Source organism: Heloderma suspectum, chromosome 2 (assembly GCF_057233095.1).
Source record: "Heloderma suspectum isolate Gila_16-S chromosome 2, 16-S_ref, whole genome shotgun sequence".
Classification (NCBI taxonomy): Eukaryota; Metazoa; Chordata; class Lepidosauria; order Squamata; family Helodermatidae; genus Heloderma; species Heloderma suspectum.
Window position 1 is genome coordinate 47,219,422 of NC_139459.1, and position 22,079 is coordinate 47,241,500.

The window sequence follows — 22,079 nt, forward strand, 5'->3', positions numbered from 1 at the left end:
GCGATTCTTTGCTTTCGGCAGCAGTGAGCTCTCCCGCAACTTTGCACGGGCACATTTGTGGGGACGCAGCAGCAGGGACGCTGGCCTCTCCCGCCGTACAGACAGGACGAGAGCTGAAGCGACGGGCCAGTTCCATCGGAAAGAAATCTCCCCACGCTCCGCCTTTTACTGTCCCCTCCTTGAGTTCTTCTTGTCACCCCTTCCTCAGTGGTACAGTCCGCTTGGAGGCGGAGTTCACGTTCGGAGGAAGGCGAGGCGCGTTTGGCGTGTGGGTTTCGCGCATGCGCGAGGGCTTTTGTGTACTGCGTGAGGCGCGGGTCGCGGGGGTTTCTCCTCCGCCGTCGCCGTTTCGTCCGCGCCGCTCGCGAGCGTCTCCCTCGTCGTCGGAGTTAGCGCCATGGCAGACCCTCGCGTCAGGCAGATCAAAATCAAAACGGGCGTAGTCAAGCGGTGAGTATCCGAGAGTCCGGGCCTTGACTGCCTTGTGCGCCCGTCCTCGGGCTGCGCCTGGGTAGGGGAGCCTGGGGCAGGGAGGCGGGTTGCCGTTACCCAAGGTGTGAGAGGGTGGAGGAGCTGTCCAGGGGCCCTGCCGTGGGCCGCCTCATGACTGGCCGTGCTGCTGTGTCGTCGTTATGTTGGTTGGGAAAGGGGGGACCAACTCCAGGCCAGTATGATATGCGTGTAATGGTGTGGGTGTGTTTCACCTCATTCGTCGTCCGAGGAGGCCAGAAGAACGGCGCATTCTACCCATTTCACCTCTACAACAATCCTGTGAGGTGGGCTAGATTGTTGCCTGGGCCAGGATCATCCAATGGGTTTCATGGCCGGGTGGAGTAGGACGAGGGAGCCTACTCTAGCCTTCTCCCCACTACACAGGCTCCCCACTCCTTTTTAGTATTTGACTTGGACTACAACTTCCATAAACCAGGGGCTAATTTCAGCATAGATAAATTGCAATGAAACTGAGTGTGTGAGATGCTTTCCCCCTCACAGCTACCACATACTTGCATATACTTCTGGTTATGTGTAGGATTAGGAAGCACAATCTCTAAGCCAGTGCTGTGGCTTCCAAGCTGGCTTGATTCCTAACACCTTAGATATGAAGCATTGCCTTAAAACAAGGGCAGGCAACCTGAAGGCTTCCAGATGTATTGGATTACAACTCCCTTAAGCCCCAGCCAGCATGATCAAGGTCAGGGTTTGTGGGAGTTGTAGTTTAAAACAACTGGAGGGAACCAGGTTGCCTATCCCTGCCTTAAATGCATATTCCTTTCAGAGTGAAGATGTAAATTGAGTTATTGATTGTGTATACAGAACCAGCGGTGTTTGCTACCCCAAAGTGATTAATCTGGCTTAAAGTAATGTGTTGTGGTGTGTGAACTCTGGAGCAAATAGGAATGTTTGCTCAAGAATGAACCCCTTTGATCTGGGTTACTTAACAGAGAATAACTACTATTGCTGAATCTTTGCCCACAGTTAACAATGCAAATTGGAGCTCAATCTACAAAGGTAGATTGATTCACAAATGTGCACCAGGTGACAAAGTCCAACCTTTTCTCACTGCTTTTTGGTTACATAGTCACTAGTTGACAGAGGTCACTTACATGTGTGAAACAGAACATAAGACCAAGTGATGTACATGCACATGTGCCGTGGCTTTATCTTAATGTGTAAATATAAAGGTACTTAAAGCATGTTAGGGGTAAACAGTCTGGATTACTCTTGAGCATTATGTGCCCAGGTGAATGCCGGGGAGTGTTAACAGAGGCATCTTGTCCTGTCCCTCATTTCACACTATTGCAGCTCCATAGAAAAGTAATGGAAATCTCTGTTCTTCGAAATCTCATCCAAGATAGCAATGAACGGCAATCACTAACTGCAACCTCTCTTCTATACCAGTAATAGAGAGGGGATTCAGCTTTGATATTTTGATATGATAACCACATTTCTGAAGTGTACAAGATACTGATTGAGTTCTTGCTCATGTACTGCTCAGATCCCTCTGCCTTGGTTCAGACTGCTAGGTTTCTAATTGTAGTCCTTCTGAAAACTGGTTGCAGGCTAGTTGTAATGAGTGACTGTCTCTGGGAAAAAGCAAATGGGCAATCCATTTGCTGCCCTGGATCCACGGGTACATGCTTCCACCTGTGCAAAGGCACCTGACTCCACCAAACCAACTTGATGCTGCTCAAGTAGTTTTGGTTATAAAATAGTAACTAGTATTTTCTTAGGGCTGGCATGTGTCCTTTTATTTTAAGAGTATTATGCTATAGAATTTGAGAAACCTAGAACATAAGTTAGTGTCCCTCAACTTTTAATAATTATATTTATGTTTTTAAGGAATTTATAAGCCACATTTTAGGGCCATGTTGTCCCAAGGCAATGTTCATTACAAGAATAGTAAGATTCAAGACCGCAATATGCTGGCAATACCTAAGGAAGAAAGCTGATAGACAGTTGTTCTTAAGTACAGGAGTTATTTGCAGGTTGGTCAAAAGCAGCCTTAAAATGTTTAAGGCTCATTTAAATGTTACACTCATAATGCTAAGCCAGCATTTGTTTAAGGTATTTGTGGTTTGTTGATTGTCTGAACTCACATTATGCTACAAGCCTTGGTTTAGTTTTTGGCAGCACAGTCCCAGTTATAGAATCAGTGTGGTATAGTGGTTAGAGTGTTGGACTGGGAGTCAGGAGATCCAGGTTCTAGTCCCCACTCTGCCACGAAGCTCATTGGATGGCTTTGGGCCAGTTACTGATTCTCAGCCTTACCTACTTCACAAGGTGACTGTGAGTATAAAGGACCATGTGAGGAGGATAAAAGGCTATGTGAGGTGGAGGACCATGCGAGCTGCCTTGGGTTCCTTGCAAAAGGAAAAATGGCAGGATGTAACTGTAATAATATAAAGCCATGTGTGGCAGAACCACCCCGTACTTTTATTTTTTTAAACACAGTGTTACGGATTTATAGCTTCCACATGCATTGGAGGTTGTGTGGTGGGTGTGTGAGAATGTATGGAACAGTGTGAGTGGCTGAGTGCCTGTGGCCATGTGATTGGTCAGTGAGAATGTTCATGGGAAGGGGTGCTGGAACGAGTTAGAGTGGGTAAAAGGAGGCAGTTTGAGGATAGATGAGAAAGGGAGGGATCTCTTAGATAAAACATCTCCTGGGGACAGAGAGTGGTGGTTAGTGGTTTTAGGCCTTAGTTTAGCTTAGCTTAGGTTAAGAGGTTAATGTATGTAGTAACTAAGAAAAAGGATATTCAAGAAATCCTGCAAAGTTCAATGTTTTATAGTAATCTAAATTATTTTGATTCTTTTCATTGAGACTGTACTGAAGTCCTCATCATGCTATGTATACTTAACCTAAGTAGAAGTTAAAAAAAGGGCACAACTCACACAGTTATACTCCAAGAGAAAAAGGAGTATAAAAGGTGGTAAAAGATGGAAGCCTGAGATGGGTGGGAACAACCTGCCTAGGCAGAAGCAAAGGTGACCCCCTCCCTTCTTGAGGAACCATAGGCTGGGTGAAGAGAGGAGCAGTTTTGTCACACCGTGGTTTGAAGGTTTATGAATTGGGGCTTGCTTTAACCATGGTTTGTCATTATGTTTGAACCTGGAATCCTGGCTTATTCTTGATTTGCTTCTGTCCCTGCCCAATCCTGTCAACAATCCACAGAGAGATGAGGCAAGAACAGGACCACTCCTCAGGCTACACTACTCTTGCTTGCTTTTCCCCTGAACTCCTCATTTTCCCTGGCAACAGTATTATTTCTGTATCCAACTCCTTCCTTATCTAGTTTTACCCCTATTTATTTATTTATTACATTTATATCCCGCCTTTTTTCCTCCAAGGAACTCAAGGTGGCGTACATAATCCTCCTCCTCCTCCATTTTATCCTCACAACAACAACCCTGTGAGGTAGGTTGGGCTGAGAGTATGTGACTGGCCCAAAGTCACCCAGTGAGCTTCCATGGCCGAGTGGGGACTAGAACCCGGATCTCCCGACTCCCAGTCCAGCACTCTAGCCACTACACCATGCTGGCTCTCTATACCCCTATGCTTTTTGCTGCTGTTTTGCATAGAAAGAAAAAGCTTTAAGGGACCTATGTATACTTTAATAACTTCTACTAAGTATTGCATGTTGAAAGCACAACTTTAGTCTAAGCTGAATACCCTGATTGTTACATCCATGCAAAATGATAAATTGTCAGAGGGGTTGATATAAAGGATTGATTATTGGCCTCTCCTGACCAGTTGAATGTTTTCCCAGTTCTATTGCTGGGTAATTCCTCAAGGCACTTAGCTAGTATCAGCTAGGTACTTATCACAACACTGAGCAAACGGGGGAGGGGGGGGCTGCCCCTGGGGAGCTATTATACGTAACTGTGGGAGCCCAGTTTGTTAAATACCACCTGACCTCTGCTGTTTGGGAAGGGGAAATCAATCTTAAGAATCTCCTCTTCTATGTCATCTCTGATGGGTGGGTAATATATTATGTTAAAATCAAGGGTGTGTGCAGCTGTCACTCTGTGCTATAACACTTTTCCGTTACCATTTGCGGTGGTAGGAAAGGGTTAACCAACACCTGAATCATGACTCTTTGGGGCATGCCCAGGAAAGGGGCGGCGGGGGGGGGGGGGAGAGGTAAGCTTGTTTTTCTTTTGTTAACAGCTGCCAGACATCGCTGAGGAGAGTTCCATGCCATGTTTGTGCAGCTGACCAATGGTAAATGGGTTGGTGGTGTGGTGAACCTGTGCCAATCCTTTACTGCTGCTAAGGCATTTGGGATACCATCTGTCTACTGGCAGAAGTGGTGATGGGAAAGCAAGCCAGGAATTGGCTGAACAAGCCATGACTACTTGGCTTGTTTGCAAGATTGGCTCAGAACAAACTCTGGTTTGTTCAACAAACCAGAGTTAAAACAAATATTGGCTTAGCATTATGGGCAAACACACTTGTCCCTCACTACTCAATCTGCAACTCCATCCAGGGGGTGTTCTGAAGCTGAGGAGCCACCACAGAGAAGCCCCTGTCCTGTGTGCCTCATAACCTAACTGATCTTATAGATGGGCACACAACCCAGACTTTGTAAGCAGATTTTGATGTGTGGACAGGGTGATGTGGGTGAAGGCAGTCCTTTATATAACTTGGTCCCAAATGTTTAGAGCTCTAAATGTTAATAACAGCACTTTGAATTGGGCTCAGAAGTGTATGCTGGTTTTGCAAGCTGACCAATGTGGTCACCCCTAGGTGACAAGTGTGATATTGGGGGGGTCAGTAACAGCCACCATTACCAAATGTAGCAGTGAACAAAGCTAATGGTTAATAGGGAAAGAAGAAGCCTGGTGGGGATCACCTGGACAGGATTAGAGCCAGCAAAGAATATGATTACCTTCCTTTGTTCACTCACCTTTTAACAGAGGATCAAAAAATCTTGTTATCAAGTTGACTAGACTATATAGTAGTCACTACACTCTCTGATTCTGTTATAATTATAGCATCCAGTTTAGTGTGAATATGAGCAACCTGCAAAATGCATTGCAAATTGGTCACAGGAAGCCTTTGAGAGAGAGTCCCAGCACCTGGTCCACAAGATTTTTCACCACCTGAAACAACTCAGCTGGCCAGGATTGTGTGGATGCACTGGTGGTGGTGGTGAAGTAGAATTTTTTTGCTGCCATCACTGCCACAGTATTAGCCTGAAGATGATTCTTTATCTGTGTTAATACTGGCAGTGAGACTTTAACCATCTGTGTTCTAGTTGTTGACCCAGTCGCTTAATCGCCTGCAACTCCTCCGAATCACCTGAAAGGAGTTGAATTGACTATACAATTCAGCTGAAGATGTTTGGGAGCAATCATCTCAGTGGCCCAAGTAACCTCCCTGTTCCAGAAGGCGGCTAGGACAGTCAGCCAAGACTCAGGAAACTCCATGGATGTCAGAAAATCTTCTGGATCCACCAGCCTCTTGGGGCAGACCATTGAAGCTGGCCCACCATCCCTGCACAGGTTGTAGACAGCCCAAAGGTCTAGTCTGATCATGTATTGATTTGTCCATGACAAAAGAGCTGTTCCTGGCTTCTCTAGCCACAAATCATCATCCAGTACCTCCAAACTAAATATCGGGTCCAAGGCATGGTTGGCCACGTGTATTTGAGATAGTCTTACGGTCATTATGGCAGCCATGAAGTTGTGAGCTGCACCAGATAAGGTGGCTTTGGTGTGGATGTTGAAGTCACCCAAGACCCTCTGCTAGTTCAGACAGGGAGACTGTTGAGCAGCAGGTTCAACCAAGAGAATCCAAATCCTATCTCGGGAGCCCAGCACAGGTACAGGTACTCAAAACTGGTAGACTGTGGGACAAGTTACCTGACCAGAGGAATGGAATACCTGTAGACCAAGGATGTTCCCATCCCTACCTCGCATGTTTTAATTAGTACTATGTATGATATTCAGAGGGGCCGCGGTGGCTTAGTGGTTAAGACGCTGAACTGCTGACCAGAAGGTCGGCAGGTCAGCAGTTCGAGACCCGAGTGCCGCGTGATGGAGTGAGCTCCCGTATTCAGTGCCAGCTTCTCCCAACCTAGCAGTTCGAAAGCAAGAAATTGCAAGTAGATAAATAGGTACCGCCTCGGCGGGAAAGGTAACAGCGTTCCGTGCACCTCGGTGTTCAGTCATGCCGGCCATATGACCACGGAAGCGTCTTCGGACAGCGCTGGCTCTTCGGCTTAGAAACGGGGATGAGCACCGCACCCTAGAGTCGGACACGACTGGTTGGGGACACCTTTACCTTATGATATTCAGGCTCCTTCATGGATCACTGCCTTGTTGTGGTGAAGTGGCTTGCGTAACTCAGTGAAGCCATAAGCTATGCTGTGCAGGGCCACCCAAGATGGACAGGTCATGGCGGAGAGTTCTGACAAAATGTGGTCCACTGCAGAAGGAAATGGCAACCCGCTTCAGTATTCCTGCCAAAAAAATCCCATGGAACATATCACAAGGCTAAAAGATATGACGCTGGAAGATGAGCCCCTCAGGTCGGAAGGTGTCTATACTACTGGGGAAGAGCAGGGAATTTCCAAGTAGTGCCAGAAAGAGTGAAGCGGCTGGGCCAAAGCCAAAAGGACACTCAGCTGTGGATGTGTCTGGTGGTGAAAAGAAAATCCGATGCTGTAAAGAACAATATTGTTTAGGAACCTGGAATGTCAGATCAATGAATCAAGGTAAGCTGGAGGTGGTCAAACATGAGATGGCAAGATTGAACATCGACATCTTGGGAATCAGTGAACTAAAATGGACAAGCATGGGTGAATTTAATTCAGGTGACCATCATATCTACTACTGTGGGCAAGAATCCCTTAGAAGAAATGGAGTAGCACTCATAGTCAACAAAAGGGTGGGAAAAGCAGTACTGGGGTACAATCTCAAAAACGATAGAATGAACTCAGTATGAATCCAAGGCAAACCATTCAACATCACAGTAATTCAAGTCTATGCCCCAACCACTGAGGCTGAAGAAGCTGAGGGTGATCGGTTCTATGAAGACCTACAACACTTTCTAGAACTAACAACAAAAAATATGTCCTTTTCATCAAAGGGCATAGGGGCTTGAAAGTAGGAAGTCAAGAAATCACCGGGATAACAGGCAAGCATGGCCTTGGTGTACAAAATGAAGCAGGACAAAGGCTAAGAGAGTTCTGCCAAGAGAACACGCTGATCATAGCAAACACTTTTCCAACAGCACAAGAGGCGACTCTACACATGGACATCACCAGATGGTCAATATCGAAATCAGATTGTTTATGTACTTTGCAGCCAAAGAGGGAGAAGCTCTATACAGTCAGTAAAAACATGACTTGGAGCTGACTGTGGCTCAGATCATGAGCTTCTTGTTGCAAAATTTCGGTTTAAATTGAAGAACGTAGGGAAAACCACTAAACCATTTAGGTGTGACCTAAATCATCTCCCTTATGAATATACAGTGGAGGTGAGGAATAGATTTAAGGGATTTGACCTGATAGAGTGCCTGAGGTACTATGGACGGAGGTCCGTAACATTGTTCAGCAGGAGGCAGCAACTCAATCCATCCCAAAGGAAAAAAAATGCAAGAAAGCCAAGTGGCTGTCTGATGAGGCTTTACAAGTAGCTGAGGAAAGAAAGGAAGCGAAAAGCAAGGGAGAAAGGGGAAGATATATCCAACTGAATGCAGAGTTCCAGAGAATAGCAAGGAGAGACAAGAAGGCCTTCTTAAATGAACAATGCAAAGAAATCGAGGAAAACAACAGAATGGGAAGGACTAGAGATCTCTTCAAGAAAATCGGAGATCTCAAGGGAGCGTTTTGTGCAAAGATGGGCATGATAAAGGACCAAGAAGGCAGGGACCTAACAGAAGCAGATGAGATTAAGAAGAGGTGGAAAGAATACACAGAAGAACTATACAGGAAAGATTTGAATGTCCTGATAGCCGTGATAGTGCGGTCACTGAACTTGAGCCGGACATCCTCGAGAGTGAAGTCAATTGGGCCTTAGGAAGCATTAGTAACAACAAAGCTAGCGGAGATGACAGTATTCCAGCTGAGCTATTTAAAATCCTAATGATGCTGTTAATGTGCTGCACTCAATATGCCAACAAATTTGGAACACTCAACAGTAGCCACAAGACTGGAAAAGGTCAGTTTACATTCCAATTCCAAAGAAGGGCAATGCCAAAGAGTGTTCAACCTACCGTACAATTGCGCTCATTTCACAGGCCAGCAAGGTGATGCTCAAAATCCTAGGCTTCAGCAGTATGTGAACCGAGAACTACCAGAAGTACAAGCTGGGTTTCGAACAGGCAGAGGAACTAAAGATCAAATTGCCAACATTTGCCCGATCATGGAGAAAGCAAGAGAATTCCAGAAAAACGTCTCTCTCTGCTTCATTGACTACGCTAAAGCCTTTGATCGTGTGGATCACAACAAACTGTGGCAAATTCTTAAAGAGATGGGAGTACCAGACCACCTTACCTGTCTCCTGAGAAACCTGTACGAGGGTCAAGAAGCAACAGTAAGAACCAGACATGGAACAACCGATTGGTTCAAAAGTGGGAAAGGAGTACGACAAGGCTGCATATTGTCGCCCTGCTTATTTAACTTATATGCAGAGTACATCATGAGAAACGCTGGGTTGGATGAATCACAGGTCAGAATTAAGATTGCCGGGAGAATTATCAACAACCTCAGATATGCAGACGATACCACCCTAATGACAGAAAGCGAAGAGGATCTCAAGAGCCTCTTGTTGAGGGTGAAAGAGGAGAGTGCAAAAGCTGGTTTGAAGCTCAGCATTAACAAAACGAAGATCATGGCATCTGGCCCATCACTTCCTGGCATATAGAAGGGGAAGAAATGGAAGCAGTGACAGATTTTATTTTCTTGGGCTCCAAGATCACCGCAGACGGTGAGTGTAGCCATGAAATTAAAAGACGCTTGCTCTTTGGGAGGAAAGCTATGGCAAACCTAGACAGCATAGTAAGAAGCAGAGACATCACCTTGCCGACAAAGGTTTGTGTAATCAAAGCTATGGTTTTCCCAGTAGCAACGTATGGCTGTGAGAGCTGGACTATAAGGAAGGCTGAGCACCGAAGAATTGATGCTTTCGAACTGTGGTGCTGGAGAAGACTCTTGGGAGTCCCCTGGACTGCAAGGAGGTCAAATCAGTCCATCCTAAAGGAAATCAACCCTGAGTGCTGATTGGAAGGACAGATCCTGAAGCTGAAGCTCAAATATTTTGGCCGCCTAATGCGAAGAGAAAACTCCCTGGAAAAGACCCTGAGAGTGAGCAAGAGGCTAAAGGTCAGTCAAACATAGGCGATGAAACCCAGGCCTACAAGAAGAAGAAGAGAAGAGTGGTAGTAGTGGGAGACTCCTTGCTGCGTGGGATCGAGACCCAAGTATGTCGCGAAGACCCATGGACTCGCCAGGTATGTTGTCTCCCGGGAGGACAGATTAGAGACGTGACTGAAAGGTTGCCTGCACTCATAAAGCCCACTGACAGGTATCCCTTTCTTCTCATCCATGTGGGAACAAATGATACCGCCAAGTGGAGCTACGAAGAGATCACGTCAGACTTTGAAGCTTTGGGAAGGAAACTCAAGAACTTTGGGACCCAGATAGTTTTCTCATCCATCCTTCCAGTAGTTAGAAGAGGGATAGAAAGGGAACGAAAAATACTCTGGGTGAATGACTGGCTACAAAGGTGGTGCCAACGAGAGAGATTTGGATTCTGGGACCATGGGCTATACTTCCTGGAAGATGGGCTGTTGGCTAGGGATGGGTTGCACCTCACAAAGGCTGGGAAGACTGTGTTTGGCCACAGCTTGAAGAACTTCATCAGGAGGGCTTTAAACTGAATCCTACGGGGAAGGGAGATGTAATGTTGGGGGTAACAATAGACATAGGTGCATGCACTGTAATGGAGAGAACAGCTCTGATAGCACCCAATAATAGTCTTCAGACACATGTAGGAAGAAAGCCAGACTATGAAGCACATGGTCTTCGATGTCTATATACTAATGCCCAGAGTATGGGAAACAAACAGAACGAACTTGAACTCTTAATACAAGAGGGAAATTATGACCTGATAGGTATAACAGAGACTTGGTGGGATGACTCTCATGACTGGAATACAGCAATTGAAGGATATAACTTGTTCAAAAAGAACAGGAGGAACAGAAAGGGAGGTGGGGTTGCACTGTATGTGAAAAATACATATCTCTGCACAGAAATACAGGAGGAGGAGCTTGGTAGCCCGATCGAGAGCATCTGGGTTGAAATAAATGGAGCAAAGAATAAAAGGAACCTGGTGGTCGGAGTCTACTACCGGCCACCCAATCAAGGAGAAGACAAGGATGAAACTTTTGAAAAGCAAATAGCCAATATTTTAAGGAAGCATGATGTAGTAGTAATGGGGGACTTCAATTTCCCCGATATTTGTTGGGAGACAAATTCTGCAAAACATGGCCCCTCCAGGAAATTCCTGACTTGTGTGGTGGATAACTTCCTCCTACAGAAAGTAGAGGAAGGAACTAGAGGATCGGCTACCCTTGACTTGATCCTAACCAACAGAGATGACTTAGTGGATAAAGTAGCAGTTACAGGAACTCTGGGGGAAAGCGACCATGTTGTACTTGAGTTCTTGGTTCTAAGGGAAGCAAAAGCCGAGTGTAGTCAAACGCTTACCCTGGATTTTAGGAAAGCTGATTTTCATAAACTCAGAACAATGATCAGTAAGGTCCCATGGCAAGCGATGCTAGCGAGAAAAGGAGTCCAAGATGGGTGGGAGCTTTTAAAAAAGGAAATTCTCAAGGCACAATCACAAGCAATTCCAACAAGAAGAAAAGGTGGAAGACAACAGAAGAAGCCAATGTGGCTTCACAAAAAGCTTAGGGATGACCTGAAAACAAAAAAGGACACATATAGGAAGTGGAAAGAAGGCCAAGTAACAAAGGAAGAGTACAGGCAGATAGCACAGAATTGCAGGGATGGCGTCAGGAAGGCTAAAGCTGAGAATGAGCTGAGGTTAGCAAGGGATGTTAAAAACAACAAAAAGGCTTTCTTCAGCTACGTGCATAGTAAAAGGCAGAGGAAAGAAATGGTGGTTCAGCTATTAAATAAGGATAGCAAAACGAGAACAGATGACAAAGAAAAGGCAGAGGTGCTCAATTCCTACTTTGGCTCAGTCTTCTCCCAAAAGAGGGTCTATGACCCCCCTGGCAAAGGCGAAGTACAGGCTGAAGGGGCAGGATTGCAGCTTGAGATGGATAGGCATATGGTCAAGGAACACCTAATGACTTTGAATGAGTTCAAATCTCCAGGGCCAGATGAACTGCATCCTAGAGTCATAAAGGAACTGGCAGAAGAACTCTCAGAACCTCTGTCTATTCTCTTTGAGCAATCATGGAGGACGGGGGAAGTGCCAGATGACTGGAGGAGGGCTAACGTTGTCCCTATCTTCAAAAAGGGTAAAAAGGAGGAACCTGGGAACTACAGACCAGTCAGTCTGACATTAATCCCTGGGAAAATTCTGGAGCAGATCATAAAGCAATCCATCTGGAAGCACCTTGACAACAATGCAGTGATTACTCGAAGCCAACATGGATTTGTCAAAAACAAGTCCTGCCAGACAAATCTGATCTCATTTTTTGATCAAGTAACCTCCCTTGTAGACCGTGGGAATGCTGTAGACATAATATACCTCGACTTCAGCAAAGCTTTCAACAAAGTGCCCCATGGTATCCTGATGAGCAAACTAGCTCAAAGTGGGCTAGATGAAACAATGATCCAGTGGATCCACAGCCGGCTACAGAATCGGACTCAAAGAGTGCTTATCAATGGGACCTTCTCAAACTAGGGAGAGGTAACAAGTGGGGTACCGCAGGGCTCAGTCCTGGGCCCAGTGCTCTTCAACATTTGTATTAATGACTTGGAGGAGGAGGTGCAGGGAATGCTGATCAAATTTGCAGATGACACAAAATTGGGCGGGAAAGCTAATACTTTGGAAGACAGAAACAAAATTCAAAGTGATCTGGATAGACTGGAGCGCTGGGCAGAAAACAACAGAATGACATTTAATAGGGACAAATGCCAAGTTCTGCACCTAGGAAAAAGAAACCAAATGCACAGTTACAAGATGGGGGATACATGGCTCAACCACACTACAAGTGAGAAGGATCTTGGAATTGTTGTCGATCACGAGCTGAATATGAGCCAACAATGTGATGTGGCTGCAAAAAAGGCAAATGCTATTTTGGGCTGCATTCATAGAAGCATAGCTTCCAAATCCCGGGAAGTACTAGTTCCCCTCTACTCAGCACTGGTTAGGCCTCATCTGGAGTACTGTGTCCAGTTCTGGGCACCACACTTTAAGAAGGATGCAGACAAACTGGAGAGGGTTCAGAGGAGGGCAACAAAGATGATCAGGGGACTGGAAACAAAGCCCTATGAAGAAAGACTGAAAGAACTGGGCATGTTTAGCCTTGAGAAGAGAAGACTGAGGGGAGATATGATAGCACTCTTCAAGTATTTGAAAGGTTGTCACAGAGAAGAAGGCCAGGATCTCTTCTTGATCATCCCAGAGTGCAGGACAGGGAATAATGGGTCCAAGTTACAGGAAGCCAGATTCCAGCTGAACATCAGGAAAAACTTCCTGACTGTAAGAGCAATACGACAATGGAAGCAGTTACCTGGGGAGGTGGTGGGCTCTCCCACACTGGAGACATTCAAGACGAGGCTGGACAGCCATCTGTCAGGGATGCTCTGACTTGGATTCCTGCATTGAGCAGGGGGTTGGACTCGATGGCCTTGTAGGCCCCTTCCAACCCTACTATTCTATGACTCTATGTTCTATGATGCTGGGAAAGATTGAAGGCTAAAGGAGAAGGGGACGGCAGAGGATGAGATGGCTAGGTAGCATCACCGATGCAATGAATATGAACTTGAGCACACTCTGGGAGAGAGCAGAGGACAGGAAGGCGTGGCGTGCTATGGTCCATGGGGTCAAGAAGAGTCGGACACGACTTAACAACTCAACAACCACAACCACAACAATGATATTCAGGAGGATACATCTGGGAGAGCTCCATACCATCCCACCTGGGGGGGAGGGAGAGGCAGGTTTCCATTATGCAGGTGATGTCAGTGTGTTCATCAAGGATGAGGTTATTGATGGTAAATACTTCCCATTAATTAGCACAACATTCATAAGCAGCACCTTCAGACTGCAGAACAGCCACTAGAATTACTAAGATTGAAGGGCAGAGTGGAAGGACAGGTAGTGTGTAAGTGTCTAACTCACCTTTCTAGCCTCTACTGCCATAACACTTTCTACCCTCTCTCACAGGGGAGGGCAGCTGTTGGCCCATGGAGATGCCCAATCTAGCCCATGCAGGTTGGCCCCCTTTGTGGGCCACATCCCTCCCCTGACCTGGGGGCTTGGTGAGGGGAGAAGAATCTCTGTATTCTCTCTGATCTGAGATAACGAGGTGATTTCCCTGCATGCTGCTCACCCTCCCAGGTGTGGGAAAGAGACGCCCAGCTCAACCAGGGCTTGCAGGAGTTGGTCCTACAAGCCCCATGTTGGGTTCCTTTCTGTGCCATTCATGCCCCACTTGGGACACAAGTGCTGCGGGAAAGAAGTACCAGCTGGGTCCCTTTCTCTGTGTGGAGAGAGGCATGGAGCTCCGTGTCTCTCTCTGCATGGAGGGAAAAAACTGGGCAGCATGGGATGATGTCATGGGAAGGGTGAGGCTTCGGGGCACGCTCTGCCCTACACCATGCAGCATCCTGCCGGCTTAGTCTGGGGTGGGGGGCAATCTGAATCAAAAGAGGTTGCCACCTCTGCTCTGTCACTTTTATGGTGGCCCTCCATACCATACAGGTCTCTTAGTTCTCTTCTTCTTGTCCCCAAACAGAAGATAGACTTACCAAGCTTCTATAGGCCAGGATCAGTATTGCCCTGAGAGCAGTGCACAGCTAATATTTAAGGGACATGACAAATAGCATTTAACTCTGTTTTGCCAATTCTCAGTTCATACTCCTAACACAGGTTCCGAACTCAACTGACAAACTCAGTTTTTAAAAAATGCTAGGGTCCAGCCCTTGCCCCTTCCTAAGAAATGACCCCTCCTTTGGCATTTCTCCTTGGGTGACGTATCACCCACACTGAGTCCAGAATCAACGGCCCAATCCTAGAACCTCTAGGTGTCCTGGTGGTCTTCTTAGTGGTCAGCTGGTGGAAATTACTGATCTTCACCACAAACTTTAATGTACAGTTTAAATCTGATTTCATTCCGCTTCTGGAAGTCTCTGTGTTTTCCCTTCTACCGTGTTTCAGTATGCACATACTTCAAGTCATTGTTTGTTTGTTTTTTATAAAGGACAAACTTCATTACAGCTGTTCGTCCTACAGCAAAGTTATCTTTCACCCACCCATCACGCGTGAACTGAATATTGCACTTTGTCTTTGGGCACTTGCAGAGAAATTGTGCAGAGGCTAAAATAAGAGTCATACGTTCAGTTACTGTCTTGATAAGCCTAATAACTAGCTTCTGTTAAATGATACCTATATTGCTAAAGAGTAATCAATTACAGTAATGTTTTTGCTTAACTACCATAAAAGATGTTGAATCTTTTAAAATTTGCCTTAATAAATTAAAGCTTGGCAATATAAGGAGAACAAGTGAATTTTCTTAAATGTATCTTCGTCTATTTCAAAATTTTAGTGGCTTTAAAAACCGCTGTGAACACAGTATGTTAGGAGCATGTGAAAATAGCACTGACATTTGCCCATAGTTTCCCTCTGATTAAATGAAAGTGACACCAGTAGATTAGAATGAGACTAAGACAATTCACATTGCAATTGTGTTAGTTTAACTTTAACAATCTTTTAACACTCTTGTTTAAATGCAGCTGACATACCATAATTACAAATCTACAAGCCTTGATTATAGAATTTTGCATCATGAACCTATGGGAGAAGTGTATTGATTTTTTGGTAAGGCAGACCTTTTAGAAACCACCTTTCCAAAACTGTGAATCTTCCCAAGTTTGTTCTTTTGCCTGTAGCTCTGACACATTGCTACTGCTTTATTAGCAACCATCGTGGCAAATATCAAATAGCCTGTTAGTTTTTTAATATTAGTTTTTGAAAACCATTCCCCCAGAAAGTTAGAATAATACTAACTGCTAATCTAATACAGTTAACTGAAAATTAATATGGTTAAGACTTGGTGAAAATAGATGGGATTACCTGTGTGGTGTGCCCCACAAAATCCAGCTGTAAACTGCAATTAACCTTCTATTGGAGCCATGATTACCGGTAAACCCCCTCTCCTATCTCTGTGAGATCTGCATGATGAACGCGTGACACTAAATAGTAGGGAAAGGCTGCAGCTGAGCCATTGTACTGCTCTGTTGGCTGAGGAATTCTCTTGTTCTCTTCCCTTCCATACAACTATAAAGTTTCACTTGGGAGTAGAGATGTCAATCGCAGGGAAATCGGTTCGTTTTTGGCTCAATAGAGTTATGTGGTGTGTACGACTCAACTTGCTGTCTGCAAGCTGAGCTGCAGGCTGTTCTCTGAACTCTGGAAAGTTTTTCATGCATTTTTGGAAGGTTCTGCAATTTGCACAAATTTCTGAGGAATTTGCACAAACTACGACCAAATTTGTGCAAATTATGCAAAGTTGGCTGCAATTTGCATAATTTGTGCAAATTTGGCTGTAATTTGTGCAAATTACAGAACCTTTTAAAAAAGTGCAAAATCCCCCAAAATCTGCAACTGAACCAAAGTTTGGGGGGCCAAGTCTAGAAGAACCCATTGAACTCCACCTTCCAAACAGATTTCTCCAACATCTCTGCTTGTGGGTAGTGATGTGTTTTTGATTAAGAACTGAATGGTTATTTTTATTTAAAATTATGTTTATGCTTCCTTTAAAGGAGGAACCCTCCCAAGGCAGTATGCATAACAAAAGAAACAGTACAATAAAACAGTAAACACCAATAAACACCAGTAATTTGGGACATGAAAGCTTCTTTGCTGCACTCTAGTTTGAATGTGATACTTGACTTTATTCTGCTCTCCATTGCCTCCTTATGTGATGCATCTGACTGTATGTTAATTTGAGAATACTTTTTCCAGGAAATCATCCAGGCAGATAATTTTTAAAAGAAAATTCAGCATGTGTCAGAACAGTGGTTGGCACCTGAATTCTTCCTGAGCGTCGATCTAAGGTAGAATAAAAAGGGCAAATCCCTTCCCCACACCTACTAAACTCATTTGATTTCCCTGGTGTAAAAATAAACATATACTGCTGTGGAAGTTTCAGCAAGAGCAAACTCTTCTAGCCTTAGACAGAGAGGTAGGTCGGTTAGTGCAACCCCCTTAGTTCTGGTCGATTCCCTCCCTTCTGAAAACATTTATGAGGAAGCTGGCTTGATTAAAAGCCTTCTTTTTAAATCACTGTAAGGAAATGATAAGCCAACTGGTGGTTATCCGTGGCCCAGATTTGGTCCATAAGCTGCCAAATTGCTGTATTATGGAACTCATATGTACCAGTATCAGATGACTGTCTACAGTACCCATATTATGGAGTTCTTAGTAAAATTTCATTGCAGACTGACTGGGTACATTCTAAACTGGTATCGGTTGCAGTTAACACCCCCACCCCCACCCCACACACACGTTTGATGCTGGCTTAATCTCAAGAAGAAATCTAGGCTATCAAGGGAATTGCTGTTTTGCGAAGACTAGTCATGAAGGCATAGTAATGTTGTCCTGTAAATGTGATAGCAAACCTTTGATCCAAATCATGATCTTACCAACCCTGGTATCTACCATATCCTACCTCCCAATTAACCTGTGGGATTATGATTTCTTAGTATTTATCTAAACAGCCCAATATTCAGCCAACTAGAGTTCAGTGCTCAGGTGATTTATATTTTATGAATTAATTCAATAGATCTTTATGCACTGTTGGATTTTAATGATTGAATATTTTAATCATTAAATTAGAAAATTTCTAAATACTTGAATGATCAAGGTGACAATTGAACAAGCATTTCTCTGGGTCTAGATTTTCCTGTACCTCATTCAGACTACAGATTGATTACCTATCAAGACTTCCAATCAATTAATTGCTTTGGGTTCTTAAAGCAACTGTTTTCTTTCTCCCCAGGGAGTTCTGATTTTTGTCTAAGTAGGAGGTGTCTTCTCTGTACACCAGCAATTTTTATGCAAGTCTGTGTGCTTCTCAGAACTGATTTAATATTATAATTTAAGCTACTTTATAAAGATTATGCTCATACTTGTTCTTAACTGTTTTGTTTGTGAGGAAACAACAAATAATGCACATGGTTTGATTTATTGCCTGAAACGTGTCTGTATACTAGTCTGAGTGTTACATATACCTGACGCTAAGGCTGCAATACTATATCCAATTATCTGGGAGTAAGCCCCATTGAACTCAATAACATTTCTGCGTAGACATGTATAGGATTGCACTGTAACTAGTATTACTAACTACATCCTATTAAAATGCTCTACATACTATTGGCTTTTCAAAATAAGAGTTCTGTGTGTGTAAGAAGTGAAAGAAAATTATTTTGTAAAAGAGAGCCAGTGTAGTGTAGTGGTGAGAGTGACGGACTGGGAGCCGGGAGATCCGGGTTCTAGTCCCCACTTGGCCATGGAAGCTCACTGGGTGACTTTGGGCCAGTCACAGACTCTCAGCCCAACCTACCTCACAGGGTTGTTGTTGTGAGGATACAACGGTGAGGAGGAGGATAATGTAAGCCGCCTTGAGTTCCTTGCGAGAGGGAGAAAGGCGGGGTATAAATGCAATAAATAAATAAAATAAATAAATAAATAGTGTCTCTTACAGGCACAGCTTTGACATAATCCTGTTGAAGTCAATGGGATTGGTATTTATCCAATGCCAAAGTAGAATGTAATACTCAAATTACATACATTTATATTTTGATGTTTTGCAGTCATGTGGTTTAATTTAGAAAATAATGTAAAATTAACAGAGCAGTACCTACCTGATGTCAAAACTTAGAAGTATGATTTTATTGATTTTTACAAAGCAAGCAAAACATGGACATGCCCAGATTTCGAGATTTCGGTTTGTTAGGGGTAAACTGGCACATCTGTTGCTCAGCTTGGTTATATGATCCAGCTAGACAGCCCTGTGTGCACAAGGAGTACATCCCTCTTGCCAGCTGTGAAAGGGGAATGAGCTGCTTATAGAGCTCCATCTGCCGTAGTTGGCATTAGGAATCTTGTTGTGCATATGAGGTTCTGGATCAGAGCCTTTGACTTTGAGATGGCTGACTACATTACAACTGTTGAAGCTTAGTTAATAAAATGCCTTAATCAAAGTATTAAAATAATTTTGCAAAGTCAGATTTCGGAATCAGCTTGTTGCTTTTAAAATTTTAAAGGTGGCAAAACAAAAGCTGCTAATGTGTAGTACTTTCTGTAAAGGTAAGTTGAATGCTCAACTAAAAGTGGATTAAATGTAATCTATGCATTAATTACACTCTGAAAAATAGATTGCATATGGTGAGAAAATATTTATTATTAGATTTATATCCCACCTTTTATCTTTTTTGCAAGGAACCCAAGGCGGCTTATGTGGTCCTCCTCCTCTCCATTTTATTCTCACAACAACCCTGTGAGGGAAGTTAGTGGAGAGTCAGTGAGTGACCCAAAGTCACCCAGTGAGCATTATGGCCAAGTGGGACTAGAACCCGGACCTCATGAGTCCAAGTCCAACACTCTTAACCACTACACCACACTAGTTCTTGTTCTTACTATTAGTATTGTTTGAGAAAAACTACTCAAGAATGCTATGACATCTGTCCATTTACAGGTGGACAGTATAGAATGCTAGTTTGCAGTTTTATTTCATGGTGTCATGAACAAAGATAAAACTAGAAGCTTCTGTGGTGAATTTCAGCTGCTTCCTCTGAACGCTGTAATTCTCCTCCCCACCCCAACGTTCTTTTCATCCGTAGTTTTAAGAAGGAATCTGCGAGAAAGTTAAACATATTTTGTTATAGTGGAACCTTTCCTTCTATATAATAGAAGATTATTGAGAATTTCTCATACTATTTGTGGTGTGCTAAAGGTTTGGTTGTTGGTGTGCTGGAATATTGCTGAAGTTACCTGTGTGGTACTTACAGCATATTCATAACACCTGCTTAACTATCCTAAACTTTTTCAAATAGGGATTATTACAAAGATACCATAAACCTCTAGTTACTCTCCTGCAAATGAAAATCCTGAAGAGTCTACCCTACTACTTGGGGAATGCAGTATGCAAAACAGTATTGAACAACCCGGTTATCAGAAATTAAGCTTATGTAGTCCTGTTACCACCAGTTGAGCTGGGTTTTGAATCAGACTGCAGTTCTCTTCATTCAGCGGCATGCTGCTTTACAAATCGGGTTTAATAGTTCTTCTGTATACTTTCCAGCAATTAAATGTGGTGTATTTAGGATATCTGTGTCTCCCAACTAGTGACAGAACTTGTGATGAGGGATGGACTTTATATGGATTAATAAGGTAAAAAGACAGAACAGAGGCAGAAATAAAATACTGGAATTTTCACTGATGGTATACTTAAAATATGTGCATACGTTTGCAAGCTGCTAGAGATGCACACAACAAACCCCCCCAAAGCATATCAGCTCTAAAGATAGGAATGTAAAACAACTGAAGTTTTAATATTACCTTCCCCTTTTATGAAGGATATGTAAGAGTTGTTGCTCGTGTTCATTCGGTCTCATGGTGCACCTTACGAGGAACTTCATACACTGAGATGGGCAGTTTGTGTGGCCTGTTGGGCTGATTTCCATGAAGTCTCTCACTGCATTAATTCAATTTGACTGGAGTAGGTACATTTATAGTGATTTGGCTAGAGATCCGCCAGCTTTTATTGACACATTTTCTTGTAATTACAGTCCAGTATAATGCTGTAGGAGAAACAGGAGCAGCTTGAAGCCAGAAGTATTTTTTTTATATATATAAACCATCCTGGGAATTTGTTTGTTTGTTTATTTATTTATTTATTACATTTCTATCCCGCCTTTTTTCCTCTTTAAGGAACCCATATAATCAATTATACTGATTGAAGGGCAGTATAATAAATTAATTAAAAGAAATACATATTTTCAGTGTAACATGGGCTGTTGAGGAGACATAACTAGATTATTGTAATTCAGTAGCTAGAGGATTATATTTCCCTTCAAAGGTTTTGTAGCAGTTTCATTTTAGTGCAAATTTGTGAATAGCCATTTGGCTGGTCCCCAGTAGTGATTAATAGAGGTGTGTCAATTCCACATTTTATTTATTTATTTATTAAATGTATTAATTGACCATCTGGCTGGTCACCCAGCCACTCTGGGCAATGTACAATAATAAAAACAATTTAAAACAAAATTCTACGTTAAAAACATCATATTCTAAAATTACCCTAACCCACCCCAAATGCCTGCCTGAACAACCACGTTTTTAATGTGCATATGCACATGTGCATTAAAAACCACATGCACAATATGTGAATGGTAAAGGTTTGTATATATGTAGGGTGGCTGGTATGTATCTGGAATGACTGACAGGTGAGTGTGAGGCGGGGTTTGGCAGAGTGCAGGCAAGAATGACAGTTTGGCAAGTGGAAGAAAGGGGGGGTGGCTGAGTGAGAATGGAATGCAGTGTGATTGGATGAGAGCTTGTGCAGAAAAAGGGTGGGGTGATCGCTTCTAGGGAGTCAGATCAGTCTGGGAGGAAGGTAGAATTGGTACAGCTAGAGAAGTCTGAGTTGAGATTGGGAGATAAGAGTGAGAACATCTAGTGAGATATTCTGTGGGGTAGAGAGTGTGTCAGATAGTGTGAGAGGTTTTTTTGAACATAGAGCTAAAAGCAAGAGTTATATTGTGTAGTTTATAGTGTTGACTTATTTTAATTATCATCCCTGATACCCTTTCCTCACCCCAACCCAGTTCCTATTTCTAATCCTGTTGTACCAAATTAACCTTCTTTGTTTTCAATTTTACGAGACAGTTTCCTTTTTTGTGATTAGGAAGGGTTTCGTGGAGTAACCCCCACGTGCTGGCTGCTTGGTCTGTACTACCAAAAAGAAAGAAAGCAGCTCTAAAAGGGTTATTGGTGGCAGTAATTGTGAGAGTGGTGACGCATCACAATACGCAGACAGAGGGTTGTGGGTGAGAGCCTAAAAGCGGCAGTATGAGGAGAGACACTGACCAAAGCACCTGACCTGGTGACTCGAAGGAGGTTCGTGAGGTGGTCAAAAAGGCCTCAGGGCCTCACAAGAGGTCATCAGTTTTTTGGCTGGTCTTGGTAGCCCCCCAAAATGTGTTGTTTCTAGAACCCTGCTTCTCTCCTTAGCACAACTCCATACATAACTTAGAAGTTAGTTCCATTGTGTTTGGTGGGGCTTATCTAGGAATACATAAGTGTGCATAGGTTTGTAGCTGTAGCACTTGCTCCCCTCCCCTAGGCCAGAAGCTTGTTTTAGC

At 43.7% G+C, this 22,079-nt stretch overlaps 1 protein-coding gene across 1 annotated transcript in view; it reads left to right on the top strand.

Annotated features, from left to right (window-relative positions):
* The first annotated feature begins 281 nt into the window (after window positions 1-281).
* Window positions 282-22,079, top strand: part of TBCA (tubulin folding cofactor A) — a 69,378-nt gene continuing 47,580 nt past the window's right edge. Inside the window, exon 1 of the mRNA XM_084833388.1 lies at window positions 282-450. Coding sequence (XP_084689514.1) covers window positions 398-450 — 53 coding nt within the window. The 5' untranslated portion in view covers window positions 282-397. The remainder of the gene's footprint in view (window positions 451-22,079) is intronic.